We start from the raw sequence: 14,727 nt of genomic DNA, 5'->3' as shown, positions 1-14,727 counted from the left end.
AAAAAATGTGTGTGAGTGTGATCTATTAATGTATGCATTAGTTGATTTTATCTGTTATGAATACAGCATTTACTGGTTTTTCAATGCAGGTGCAATGACACCTTTAGAAAGAAACTAAACAACAGCATGAGAGCATAAAGTAACATTAGGTGAGTTGTGGTGATGCAACGATAAACAGTAATCGACATGTAATCGTAATATCTTAAAATACCAAAAGAATTAAAAAAAAAAAAAACAGAAAGTCGGAGAAAATCAATATCACAGGATTACATATATTTAACGGCACGTGCCATTTTAAAATTTAAAAGGGGTGGAAATATATACCAAGAATCAAATATTTTGCAATCAAATGAAACATACCATCAGTAGTCTGTGTAAGCTGTGTATATTTTTATTGATTCAGAAAATATACACAAATATCATAGTAATAAAGTTGAAGCATGGTAAAGAAATGTACAGGACATCAGACAGCTCACTCCCCTCCGTGACACCAGTCCATCCTGACAGGCCCGGGTCAAAACCCTCTTGGAAATATTAACAATAACCTTTTTGTCATTGCCCACCACAGTGGAGACCATCACACTCACTTCAGGCGGACTCTAAAGGTAAAAATCTCTGCTTCAACTTTTCCCCTCAGAGCTGTCAGGAAGTAAACAGCCCTCTTCTCTCCAAGCTCCATCTTTAAACAATCTGTGACTTTCTGGCAAAACCTATCTACACATTTTTACATGTATCATAAAACAAAAAGAACAAAAATACAAACACCAGACTTGTTCACCACCAAGATCTTACAACTTTCTCAAGTCTTTTTCATACCTGGAGTTACAAGCTGGACTAAGGCTTTTTCATATCTTACAATCCTCCTTTGGCTCTCCTTTTCATTCTGCCCTCAGCTAAAAGTAGTCGTCCTCCCACGTTTTATGTGGGGACCAGTTTTCTGTTGGAATTCATGGGTAATTCATCACGTCTTCCTCCTTTGCACCTCCTTCGTCAGACTCTCTGAAGCAAAGCTAAAGGCAAAGCAAACACTGAAGACAATAACACACAGACGGACACTGACGTTTATTGACAGAAAGCAGCCTCGCTTCCATTCACAAACTCACCGCACACTCTCTCACATCCATTCCCACCTCTGACATCCTCCTTAGTCCATTTTCAAGCATTCTCCTGTCTCGTTGTATATTCAGGCTTATATATACTATAGACCTGAATACACTTCATTTGTGTTCATCTCCGTAGTTGTTTACATATTTATTTATCATCAAGAACACCATAAGCAGCGGATGTAGCTCTCAAACGTTAGCAGGTTGATAGTTGTTTTTTTTTTTTAACCACGTGTAAACCACAGAATAATTGAATTTCAGTCCATTTTTGTGCACTTTGATGTTTTTTTTGTTTTGTTTTTCTTTTTGCAAGTTGAGCCTCTGAGTCGATGGACAGGTGAGTATGAGTAAGAAGGGTTGGGACCTGTGTGTTGTTTCATCCCCTTCCCCCCGTCCGGCCGCTCCCCGAAAAGCAGTACCAACCAGTTCCGGCCAAGAGTCAGTTTGTCCCACTGGTCTTTTTTTTTTCTCCATGGGCTCTTCCTGGTCACCAGTGTTCACACAGCATACTGACAGACACATGGATGGCCTCGGTCCCCCTTCTCAGGGCCTGCAACACCTCATCCGCCTCTTCTTGTCTTCCTCCACTCACTCATGTTTTCATTCATCCATTTGAAAAGAAAGGGGTATTTGATACCCTGCAGCTGCTGAACCACAGGAAACATGGAAACAAAGAGAAATGTCACTTTAGGGATTAATATATTTGTCAAGTAAATGTAAAAAGTAACAGTTGTTATACCATTACCCCTTATTTAATGGCTTATCTTGTGCATGTGCAGAACAGAGAGTGTGTTTACTTTCAAATTGTATTGATGTTATTGATCTTGTGCTTCGTTTTCTGGTGCATTCATGACGATGGACTTGATAGCGGGGCGGGGGAACTGAATGGGAAACTCATCTCCTGGCAGTGTGAAATTGTGAAACGCCTATTTTTAGTATCTTCACCCACGTTTGATAAACCCACTTATACACACTAACTTTTTACTGTCCCTGGCTCAAAGCCCATTGGTGCCTACTGAAGACATTAATCTTTAAAAGCATTCACAAATATGCACTTTCATCTTTACGAAAGGCTAAAACTGCTGGTAGTAAATCAATAAGGAAAATAAAGACTATCACCAGACTATCTATTAAATACGGGCTGTGATGAAAAGTGTTGTTTCTACTGCCATGTTGTTGCATCCACTCCAAAATACATCTGCACTGTAACTGTGACGCTGAAGTTCAGGTGACTTGGATGATGTTTGTTTAGTGTTACTTTATTTTGAGCATATCACTGCTTCTAATGGAGTATCAGCAATCTCTCTATGTAAGGTGGCAGAGGACAAAAGACGCAGCTAGCTGTTCAAGCATGCTGTGTGTGTTTGTGTGTGACACGTCCATACCTGCCACTGACCTGCAGGCCAGCCAGGAGGAGCTCACTTTGCCAGGTGTTCAAATGGCACACTGACCTGAGAGTGGAGGGAAAGATGAGAAGCTTGAAGCGGATCAAAGACAGAGGACAGAAACCTGAAACCTTCCGAGCCACTACGCTGTCCTAGCTCTTGATTTATCTCCTGAGTTTGGTTCTTTGGGCCATTTGGTGAGAAAATGCTTATTTGTGACCTGATGGCAGTTCGAAACAGGCTTTCCTCTCAGAAATGTTTCTGAAGCGGACCATCAGTGGCGACTAAATAGAGCTGTCAAGATCACAGCAAGATAATATGCAAATATCCTTCATTTGTAGTAAAATCATGTGTATTCAAATTTGGAACATCTGCTCCATCACATTATTTTAGTGTGTGTAAGATAATATGAATAGCGATGTAAATATACAGCATGATCAGTCTGGATATTTAGGCTGGCTGCTGCCATAACTCCAGGATGCAGACATGATCCCTAATAAATGAAGAAGCACTAGAGGGAGTCCAATTATAAATCATAAAGACGCTATGGGACACAAGGAGCAGGCCTCAGAGGATTAGTCTATTCTGTGTCTATATCATGTCAGACTAATACAAAAACTGCACATTAATATGCTGGTGGTGGTTATTATGAGTAGATTATGTTTGAATATTTTCCATGCTCTAGCAATATTGCCAAGTTGGAATGATAAATTATGAACCTGAATCAACATAACAGAAAATATAGCAATGTCAGCATGTTAAGGTAATGAGAATCCTTCTAATGCACAAAAAGCTATGTAGAAAATGAGGGTAATATCAGCTGCAGATGATTTATGGTTGATATGTAATCATCGTCTAAAATTAGACTTAGGAGATATTCTGACACCGCAATGTTGTACTAAGGAACACATTTTGAAAAGATAAATGTGAGCTTCACTGTGGCATTACAAGAAAAGTAGGAGTATTGCCAAATGAATGGCTCTGCTGAATGTAAAGGCAGTCCAAGAAACAGTTGATGAGATATTTCAACTAAAGCGGTGTACCAGCTGACCAACTAGCCTGGCTAACAGCATGGAAACACAAAAACTGTAAGTATTTGGTGCATGCAGCATTAAATTTGAATCACGTAATTTGCACTTGTTAGCACTGTGTTTGATGAACCATTTTCTTACGAATAAGACAAGAACACTCGGCTAAAGCGATGGATGCGCATAAAACATGCATCTACTCCCCTCACGACAAAACCTCACTGAAAGGTAAATCCACTATCTCCCCACCTGTGATGCCGTGATGCGTGACTGGTCGAGGCGTGCAGTGAGGTCAGAGGAGGAGACGTTGGCGGGGGCCCCGCGATGAAGCCTCATGGCGACCTTCCTCTCTCGCTCGGCTCGCTCTGCTCTCCCGGCCTGAGGCGAGCGGTTACCTGCGCACGAGCGAAGATGCGTTCTGTTACCGCTGCGCGTGCCAGAGTTCGCTCCAAACACCCAGAACCACAAACAGCCTCCTCACCTGACTGCTGGACCCCACGCGTTGCCGGGTTGGACGGCGCAGCATCTGCCTCGTTCCTCACTCTGTTGGCTGCTGACGGGTTCGGACCGGGCGGCAAAGCTCGACCTCCGGCTCCTCTTTGGCCCCCTCCTGCCCGCTCCTCCCCTTCTTTTCCCTCCCTTCTCTCCCTGTCTCCATCCTCCGCGGTCCTGCTCGCCCCCTGCAAAACCGAGGAACAGTGCAGATGTGAACTTAGGCTGTGGAGTAGAGAGCGGACAGAAACGGAGCTTATTCTGGACAAGCTACTCACAAACTTCAGCATGTTCCAGTCAAAAACGTAGTCGTAGGAGAAGCCCTGTCTGTGGAAAAGGTTCCTGAAAAGCTGCCTCAGGTATGAGTAGTCCGGTTTGTCATCGAACCGCAGCGAGCGACACAGATTCAGGTAAGTGGAGAACTCAGCTGGAAAACACAAGAGAAAAAGTGGATTTTGAGCACAAAACAGGTTAGCTGTAGAGGTTTTTTAGTTAGAAATGTGGCTGAAATTTTGAGTTTCTCTATACTCACAGGGGTATCCCTTGCAGAGCACCTCAATGGGGGTGGACATTTTCTTCTCACTGATGCGTTCATACTTCTGCCTCTTGGTGGCAGCCTTGAGCCCCTGCCAGGGCAGAGAGCCCAGGTTGAAGTACATGAGAACGTAGCCCAGAGACTCCAAGTCATCTCGCCTCGACTGCTCTGTGGAGGCAAACATGGAACGGATGGAGTCAAGCCAGATGAGTTTGAAACGGCGTAGAGGTTTGAGAGGAGGGAGGAAGAAAAGGGAGACGAGGAAACGAAGAAAGGTGAAGGAAAGGAAACGGAAGGAGGCTGCAGCTCTGAGAACTGGGAATCTAGTCCTGATCAATAAACATGCATATTGCAACATCTCTGCTGACATTTTGCTGTGAACACACACACACACGAACCCCAGCTGGGTTGGCGGAACACACACATTCACACAGAGATCTAGGCCAGCCTCGGTGTGCAGGCTGTCTTACCGATGCCCAGATGGGTGTTGATGGAGGCATAGCGGGCAGTGCCGGTGAGGTTCTTATTCTCGCGGTAGGGGATGTGCTGGTGCGTCCGGGCGTCACGGTACTTCTTAGCCAAGCCAAAGTCGATGATGTAGACCAGGTTGCCTTTCTTGCCAAGCCCCATAAGGAAGTTGTCGGGCTTCACGTCTCTGTGGATGAAGTTCTTGGAGTGGATGTATTCAATCCTGCTGATCTGAAGTACAGGCATGACAGCAGGGTTTAACAGAGATTAACACTATCCCATTACCGACAAAAAAAAGCAATTCATAAGAACATGCTTTGAGTTTTTTAGGTTTCGACTTTCAAGGAGTCCCCCGGGTTGTCTCATGTGAGCATGCAATGAAATTCAACTAACAGAGACATGAAATTAAATTAAGATAAACATTTTGGCTCAAAGGCATTCTTCTGCAATTTAGAACTGCACCCTCTTAAAGATAGAGGAATCACAGAAGACCAACTTTAAAAAGAAACTTTCAAAAACAAAGCAGCAGAGGACAAAATGTACTGACTTTCAGTCCTGAGTATTGGCTGACCTTTGGATCAAACAATTCCAATAATGCAACTCAGTAGGGTCTTTTGTTAGACCCTGTAAAGTAAATACGGTCGTCTAAAACCCAAAGTTCATTACACAGGCTTTGAGCTATATGAGTCTCAGGCCCACTTTAAATCAGATGACATCATCAGGGCTATTTTCTCAAAGGGCTGACTGCACAGAAACGGGTCAAAACAAAAAAAAAGACAAGGTATACACAAATAAAGTGTTCCACAAAGACATTTCTGTCCTTTGATGTCATTCTTAGTGTTTTTTTGTTCAGTTATCACTTATTTGATGTTATAAAAAGGGGGGTGATGTCTTATTTTACAATGAGCTCTGCGCAAGATTGCCTCTGGCATGTGTATGAGCGGAAACTTGATACCACGGCTCCACTGCCAGATTAAGTGCTAGTATTGTGAATAGTCTCTAAATATCAAAACATACTGCTACTGAATATTTGGAATGGTTTCAATACTCATTTTTCATAGTATCGATACTCCAGTACAATCTGCATCTTTTTGCTCTCCTCTACCACAGCAAGTTCACACGTACTATCACGACAACACTATTTAGTACCACAGAAACTCAGGCTCGTGACGTCATCAGATTGTTTGGCCCCTTTTTTATACAGTAAGATGAAATGGAGATACGTCAATATGTAGATGGTGCAAACCACAGAAGTCCCACAGGATTTTTCTGTTTGTATTTTGGTGTTTCTTGCATTCAAAAGATTTTCCTTAAAGGAGACATAATCTTTTCTTTTTGAAGTTCATTGTTTTTTCATTTGGGTTACTACTACTACTACTTGTTGAAATGATAAAAAAAACAACATTTTTTCATTCTGTCAAGTACAGCAGCACTGTATTCCCTCTGTCTAAAATGCTCTGTTTTAGCTCCTGTCTCTCAAAGGTCTCCCCTCCCAAACACCCGTCTGTTCTGATTGGTCATCTTACACACACCTGAGCCAGGACTGCAACAACAACAGAGCACCTGTGCTAAATTAATTCTTATGCACCAAACTAGCAACTCTGCAAAAAGTATGCAAATGTGGGACATGTCAACATAGTTTTCTTTTTATGTTTTCTGTTCTGTTTATATTTTTCATACTCTTTCTATAAACACAAAAAAGCATAACAGGTCTCCGTTAAGCATTCAACTATAATATGTCAATGCCGTATTGTCCTCAAATGCACCAACGAGGAAGGGTTTTGAAACAGGCCTTGCAAAAAAATTATTAAAGTTTTTGAAAAAAAAAAAAAAAAAAAAAAGGAAATCAATAAAATCTTTGGTGATGGTGTACCATTTCTTGCACAACTCTGCAAGCTGATTTTCACCGCATATTAAAAAGAAGAATTGCACCGTACAAAGTAGAAATTGATACTTTCTGCGTTGCTCCAAATCATTACAAGTACTGGCCAAACCAGCCTGATTTTTCCTCAGGTTTCCAGAATAGTGAGTACTGAAGTCTGAGCGTCTGGCCTAGAGTTGGTCCCTTTTCACGTACTGAAAAACCTAAACTGGTTTTGATTGGTAGAGTTGTGATACTTGGAGTCTTTATAGTCCAACAGTTAGCCTAGAGTGTAGAAAACTGAGGGTGAATTTTAAAAGCTGCAAGTCTCATTGTCTGGTAAAATAATAGTTGAGTCATTGGTATTGATCAATAATTCTGCTCGCTTGTCTGCAGATATATTGAGGTCATTTCATGTTATGGGACAGTTAAAATCTTCGCTATTGCCCCTTTAGAGAAGAGGAGAGGAAAAGAGAGGAGAGATGTTACAACGACAGAGTGATCAGGAAAAGAGGTCAAAGTTGCCAAGAGAAAATAGGACGAAAAGAACAAATGTGCCGGTTGCAGACTAAAGACTGACATATGAGGGATTAAGGAGGCTCATAAAAGACACCGCAGGCTGACCCCTGCGACAAGGATTAGACCGACTTGCGGAGCTTCCACGTCCTAGATTTGAAATGACTTTTATGGAGGAGCTGAATGTTGGAAGATAGTGAGGGGATAAGCTTTGTCTCCAGCCAGGAAACAAGCTTCAGAGGTTTAGATGAGAATTATTCTCCGATTTCAAATGATCCACTTAGTTCCAGTCCAAAAATAGTCACATCCATTTATTGAAATCTGTGTAACTCCCCAGCCCGAGGTCGACTTCAGTGCGTGAGCAAAGGTGTTACTTAAGACTACTGTTATCTTTTTAAATTTGTTTGTGATTGCATAATTCCAAGTGCACCTTTCTATTGTCTATAACTTCAACTGTGTATTCTTTGTTTCTTATTCCTGGGTGCCTTTAAAATCCCACTGACGCCATCAGGCAATATAACACTGTTCTGCAGCAAGCTTGGAAGGAAATGAATTACTACTAACAGACCGTCTGACAATTATTGGCTCTGGATCCCAGATAAAACCAAGAGGAACTATATGTGGGGATGGGAGGATTTAAGTTGCAGAAGAATTCCAAGAGCTATATCGCAGGGAACTGGACAACTCAGTTTCTTGAAGACATTCCAGCTCCCATCCAAGAGGCTTCTTCAGTTCTAACCAACTGGAGGGGGGTTGCAGTTTGCAGGTTTTAAACCCTGTGTGGGAGCATCCTTACAGAGTCGCTACGGACATGTTCACTTGTGAACTCTGAGTTTCAGAGTCGTAGGGCTAGGTGAGCCCAGCTGTGAATGGTTGTTCTCACCTGGGCTCACCTAGCCCTAACAATCCACATGTTGCCATGACGACTCTGAAACTCAGAGCTCAAACATGTCCTTAACGACTCTGTAAGGACACTCCCACACGGGGTTTAAAAGCCTGCAAACTCCCCTCCAGTTAGTTAGAAGTGAAGAAGCCTCTTGGATGAGAGGTGAAATGTTATCAAGAAACCGAAATGAGTCCAGTTGTCTACGATACAGCACCAAGAATTACAATGACCTGGACGACTGAGAACCTTCATCAGTATCTTACAGAATTTAAGGTGACATTTTAAGACTTTTAGGCATTTTTTAATGATTATTGAGAATGTTTGGCGAGGATAATCATGACATAACAATTTGATATCATCCCATCTCAAGTGTTATGTTTTGCCATGTTGACTATAATCAGTTAGTCAGTCTCACCATCTGGTCGGCCAGCAGCAGGACTGTTTTCAGACTGAACTTGCGGGAGCAGAAGTTGAACAGGTCCTCCAGACTGGGTCCCAGCAGCTCCATCACCATAACATTGTAGTCACCTTCTGCTCCACACCACTTAATAGAGGGGATTCCCACTGTTGGGAGGGGAGGAGGGGCAATCAGAAGGTTAGAAAAACAGCAATATTCACATCTGGTTTCATATACAGTTTGCATTTATACTACTACCACTGATATAGCAGAAGATGAGGGTGAACAATATTTTTTGGTATTTACAAATCAGTATTTCTGGCTTTTTCAAACTTTATCCAACTGCAGACATTCCCCCAGGAGTACAAACACCCCTAGTGGGAATCATCGTTTGAGCCCCAGGTATCTGACTTTCATGTTGCACATAATAACTGTTCATCTGCACCTTGTCCTCAGTTATATAATACTATTCTGATTATTATTATTATGCTCTACGTAGCTAACACCATAGCTAACATGGCTTTTTATTACTTATACTACTATATAATAATGCAATATTAGTACTTTATTTTCATATATATTTCATGGTGGAGAATTTTTACTGTCTGACTGTATGTTACAGAGACTGCACATACTGTATATTACATATAATAATATATACTTAAATAAGCAGTTATGTATATTGTGTTTGAATTTGAATACTTTTATTTGAATACTATACAGGAAATTTCTGGGCTTTAACTTGTAACATACTACTTTTAGACTGTAGTACAGTGTTCTTGAATCCAGATCCTCGGTGACCCTTATCCTGCATGTATTAGATGTTTTTTTAGACATTCCCCCAACACACCTGATTCTTCAAGCTCTGTTGAAGCCTGTTCATGACTTATTCCTTTAAATCACATTTGTCCAGGCAGGGAAACATCTAAAACCATGAAGGACAGGGTCCCCCCAGGAACAGGATTGAAAAACACTGGCATAATACTTTAACTTCAAGGTGCATCTGATGTAGTATGAAGGTTTTCTGTTTCTCTAACTATACGTAATGCTATAGTTAACATATCATTTTTTGGGTTATTTCATTCAAATAGTTCTTTTTGCTTTCTAACCTTAGCCTGCTATAGAATGTGAAAGCTTTGGAGGGATCAATTAAGTCTTATCTTAAATTATGCATTAACATGCAAGGCCTCAACAGAGATCAGCAGCACTCAGCAGCAGACTGAATGACCTTTAATATCTTTCAACAACCCTGAAATGACCTAAATGCTCCTTCACTCCCCGTGTCCCCGAATGACCCTGAATGCGCCACAAATGCCCTTAAATGTCCTGAAATGTCTCTGAATGCCTCCTCGACAACAGTAATCACTGTTAAAACCCCTCAGCAGCCTTTAACGCCCCTCGGTGCCCCTTAAACTCTTCACCGCCTCTCAGTGCCCCCTAATAAAGCTTTCAAAAACACCCGGAAACCTTTCTTACCTCCCCCCTGCATCATCTTGTAAAATTTGCTCTCAATGTGGAGCTGTGGGTGTTTGGTCTTCACACATTCCAGTTTGATGGCTACTTCCTCTCCTGTGGCGATGTTAGAACCTGAAATACCAGCGATGTAGTTGCAAAGCATGAGTCATTTCCAACACATATAAGGGACCTGAGAAATTTAACAGCGAAAACTGGAAATATGTGTATTAAATGTTTCTTGCTGTTTAAAGACAAAGATGAGCCTGGTAGCTGAGCACAGTTCAAATCCTCACCGAGGTAAATATCTCCAAAGGATCCGCTCCCTATCTTCCTCCCAAGGCGGTACTTGTTCCCCACCCTCAGCTCCATGGCTCCTGAGCTCTTCAACTCACTGAGGGGGTAAAACACATGCAGACACACACACACACACAAACACACACAGAGCCTCAGTCCTCAGTTCATCAACAGGGATAAAGAACAGTGGTGCAAAGCTGCAGACTTTGAACTTAAAGCTACGAGCCCTGGGGCGGCTGTATCATGAGAGAGAATTAAAGTGGAGGCTCAGGAAAAAAAAAAAAACGACGGGAGGGATGTGAAAGAATGAAAAGCGCAAAAAAAGTGAGCCACAGCAGTGACGTAGTCCAGCCTGAGTTGAACCCGCTGGAACCAGGAAGGAAAATGTTGCTCACTTCCATTTCCAAAGCCGCTCCACGTGACTAAAACCCAACTGTGGAAGTCAAACATTTTAATGTTTGGATGAGTTAGAGCTCTGACACCTCCAGAGGGACGCGTTAATAAATTCCGGCATCTGGGAGGACAACAGTTACAGTGTTTATAAAGTGCACGGGGGAAAGAGAAAAAAAAAGGTGAGAGCGAAGAGGAGCAGAGCGTGGAGTTGTATAACGTGATTTATTCAGGGCTGCAAGGAGGTGGGGGCCGGATCAGCATCTCACACTCTTCCCAAAGCACTTCAAGGGAGTCTGGTCCCGTGTGCGAGAGATTTGCATGAACACCCAATTTCTGGACCCGAGTCCCCCTGACGAAATCCGAATGAGTCATGTTTTCCTCACCCAAAGCCCCTGTATCTGTCTGCACAGCCATGGCACACAGTGGGAAGATGACCGAGGTTAGGCTTCCGCCAGCCGGTTTGACATTGCACTAAACGCTGACTAAGTTCATTTTTTTTTCTGGTCTTGGCTGCGTTGTGGACCTACATCCACATAATGCTGTGTAGGGGGGGAAACAAGGCACTGCTGCACATTCCCAAAGCCTCCACCTCAGGTCTCTCCAGCTCCTCTCCTCTCCTCTCACTGCCTCCCAGGAGCTGCTGTGTTACAAAACTGAGAGCCACCGGTGCTGCAAAGGACCGCAAAAAAAAAAAAAAAAAAGGGCAAGACGTTACATTTTCAGAGAGATTACTTCATGCAGTTGCCCCAGATACCAGCAGCAAGGGTAAAAAAAGGAGGGGGGGAAGGTGCTGAATGCAGAAAGAAAAAAAAAACACACTGTTCGTCCCTCAATGGCCATCAAATGTGCTGATGATCCCCATAACCGCACCCTCCATGTACAGGTAGGACCTCTGAACGAGCGCACCCCCACCCCCCTACAAACACACACACCCGCCCCAGCACGACTGTATTTGGGCTCGATTTATCTAACCCAAAACCACCTCACACACACACACACACCATCACACACACATACAAGCCCCCAGACACCTTGACTAGCCAACATACATACATACCCCCCCCAACCCCACCTCCTCCTCCTCCTCCTCCTCCTCACCGGGTTATGTCAGGCTCCGTGGTCGCCCGCTGGCTCCGTCTCACTCAGGACCCTGGACAGCGACGCACCGACGCGGCTTCGGACGGCTCATAACCTCGGAGATCTGTGACCCGAACCCCTTCCGCTCCCGAAAAAAATAAAAATAAATAAAATAAAATAAAATAAAATAAAATTTAAAAATCAAGAAGACCCAACCCAAAAATTACAGCCGATCCGAGACGATCCGAACCGAGCCGTGTTACTCTGGGAAGATTCTCACTGTCACGATTTGTTTTTTTCTTATAGGTGGATAAACGCCGAAACCAGACACTGAGGTCCTTCTCTCTCTCTCTCTCTCTTGTGTGGCTGCGCTTCTCCCCCCTCCTTCCCTCCACCCTCACACACACCCCCACCCAGCCCTCTCTCAGTTTACACCATTGACAATATCAATGATGTCATCCACAGACTTGAGGAGATGCCCGGATTGTCTTAAAGCCGCCGCTGCTGCTGCCGTGTGCAGGCATGAATGAAGCCCGCAGCAGCACTCACACCCCTCACTTAAAGCTGCAACACGGATCTACACCAATACCTCTTTTGATTATTTCAGTATAATGTAATAATGTCCACAGCGTGTTGCACTCAGTCCTGCGGGACTGCAAAATGAACATGGATTTATCTGTGTGCGCAAATGTGTCACAACCCCCTCTAGTGGTTAAACAAGTCTTATTTTTGCTGACATATGTTCTTTTATTCCTTCTCAACATGTCAGGAACTTGACAGCAAAGCGGCGCAGCAGAATTCTCCTCAAAATGATGAAAAATAGACAGTTTACACCCTTTATCAGCTGAAGCCTTCACCGAAGCTACTACGCTAAATTGCATTTGTGCACACTCCATCTGAAGTTGTCCGAGTTGTTATTGATGTCAGAGTTGTTGTAAATGTCTTTTCAAGTCAGTTGTGCTTGTCAGGGCTTCTGGAAACTTGGACTGCCACAGGGAAGCTGTATGGAGCCATTTCGTGTGTTTCTTTTCTACGTTTTAAAACAAGTCCCCACCTACTTCTTTTCTAACGAGAATGCTGCAACTAGTGATGGGAACGGCAGTTCTTTTTACTGAACTGAATCTCCAGAATCTGTTCAGAAAAATGATTCATTCAAAAGATTCGTTCACCGAATCGTTCAGTGTTCTCCAACTCCCTGAACTGATAAGCAACCAAACGATCCGTCATTCAGTTAATAATTCAACCCTGAGGTTCACGTTCACTTACTGAGGGACGGTGCACAAACATTCGCGGGAGATGCAGCACTGTTATTACACAGTGAAAGTGTCCTCTGTGCACAGTAAAATCACTTAAGATGCTACACGGATGTTAGCAACACAGCGCTAATTTTAGCAATACCGTTACTGAACATGAATCATCTCCTCTGCCCTGGCTGAGTGAGAGACACAGCGCCACTTTCAGCACAGTGCGTGAACGAAAATCACGTCCTCAGCGTCAGTTCTCCGCCTGCAGTAGGTTCGCAAATCATGAATGAATCACAGCACGAACGTAATTCACGTCCTGGCGTCCCTCGTTCACGAAGGACCTGCTGAGGACGTGAATCACGTTCGCACTGTCACTGAATCAATGTGAACGTGAATCACGTTTGCGAACTTGAGTGACGGCAGCTGCTGAGGATCACGTTTGCGAACGTGGGTGACTTTTACTGTGCAGTAAAATCACTTAAGATGATGCTACACGGATGTTAGCAACACAGTGCTAATTTTAGCAGCACGGTTACTGAATGTGAACCATCTCTGCAGTACGTGAACGATAATCACGTCCTCGACATCAGTTCTCTGCCTGCAGTAGGTTTGCGAATCATGAATGAATCACAGGGCGAACGTGATTCACGTCCTGGCATCGCTCGTTCGCGGACGACCTGCTGAGGACGTGAATCACGTTCGCGCTGTCACTGAATCAGTGTGAACGTGAATTACGTTCGCAACGGCAGCTGCTGAGAATCACGTTCGCGAACGTGGGTGACTTTTACTGTGCAGTAAAATCACTTAAGATGATGCTACACGGATGTTAGCAACACGGCGCTAATTTTATCAGTACAGTTACTGGATGTGAACCATCTCCTCTGCCCTGGGTGAGTGACACAGTGCCATTTTCAGCACAGTACCTGAACGAGAATCATGACCTTGGCGTCAGTTCTCTGCCTGCAGTAGGTTTGCAAATCATGAATGAATTACAGCGCGAACGAGAATCACGTCCTGACAGTTCTCTGAGTGAGTCGTGGCAGTTCCACTCCCAGCCGGCATGCTCGCGGCTGAGCTCAGCTGAACTGAGAAAGGAACGAATCAGTCCATGAAGTGATCCCGTTCACTTCGCTCACTGAAATGATTCGTTCGTTTGAACGACACGTTCGCGACTGACACAACACTAGCTGCAACCCTGTTTATGCTGTGAAGCTCGAGAAATGTATTTGTGCACTACAAAACTTCACCCAACTTTGTATTAGCTTGTGTACGTAACAACTGAATTGTCCGGTTTGGGTGAACTTTTCCTTTAACATTTTATCACAGGCCTGTCTCTGAAGTGGAGTTGCAGACATTTCTGTGTTATTCAGAATGTATCAGTGGCAGAGAAACTGTAACCTCATAACAAAAAATATAAGTTTTGTGTTGCTTGAGTCTGGAAGACTGAACATGAATGGTTTCATATTTAATTCAGACCTCACCACTGTCACAGCCGGGAATAAATCAGAATGGTTGGTGAACAATGTGTGGAAGCTTCTGGCTCTTCTATGGCGACAATGGCGCCTCCACGTGCAAAGTTGAATTGCCAAACAA

At 43.5% G+C, this 14,727-nt stretch overlaps 1 protein-coding gene across 4 annotated transcripts; it reads right to left on the bottom strand.

Moving 5' to 3' along the window:
* Nucleotides 1-369: 369 nt before the first annotated feature.
* csnk1e (casein kinase 1, epsilon) lies at nt 370-12,248 on the bottom strand. Of its 4 annotated transcripts, none has more exons than XM_037082573.1 (11): nt 11,912-12,248; nt 10,420-10,517; nt 10,148-10,258; nt 8,690-8,838; nt 5,014-5,242; nt 4,541-4,711; nt 4,287-4,435; nt 3,998-4,196; nt 3,766-3,911; nt 2,489-2,554; nt 370-1,750 (listed from the first exon to the last, which is right to left on the bottom strand). In XM_037082573.1, the coding sequence occupies exons 2-10, from the start codon at nt 10,493-10,495 to the stop codon at nt 2,522-2,524; spliced, it is 1,263 nt and encodes a 420-aa protein (XP_036938468.1). In that variant the 5' UTR covers nt 10,496-10,517; nt 11,912-12,248; the 3' UTR covers nt 370-1,750; nt 2,489-2,521. The 4 variants fall into 4 exon arrangements, with proteins under 4 accessions (XP_036938468.1, XP_036938469.1, XP_036938470.1 ...); XM_037082574.1 differs by having other exon boundaries at nt 370-1,747; XM_037082575.1 differs by having other exon boundaries at nt 2,500-2,554.
* Between the last annotated feature and the right edge of the window lie 2,479 nt (nt 12,249-14,727).

The sequence above is a fragment of the Acanthopagrus latus genome, chromosome 20 (assembly GCF_904848185.1).
Source record: "Acanthopagrus latus isolate v.2019 chromosome 20, fAcaLat1.1, whole genome shotgun sequence".
Lineage (NCBI taxonomy): Eukaryota > Metazoa > Chordata > Actinopteri > Spariformes > Sparidae > Acanthopagrus > Acanthopagrus latus.
This window is presented reverse-complemented; position numbering and strand designations above follow the sequence as displayed.

Coding starts and splice junctions, on each gene's coding strand:
- csnk1e (XM_037082573.1), bottom strand. CDS start 10,495: ATGGAGCTGAGGGTGGGGAACAAGTACCGCCTTGGGAGGAAGATAGGG. Junction 4,436..4,540: donor GCTCTGCAAGGGATACCCCT/GTGAGTATAGAG, acceptor TGTGTTTTCCAG/CTGAGTTCTCCACTTACCTG. Junction 2,555..3,765: donor CACGCATCACGGCATCACAG/GTGGGGAGATAG, acceptor CTCCACTCTCAG/GTCAGTGTGCCATTTGAACA.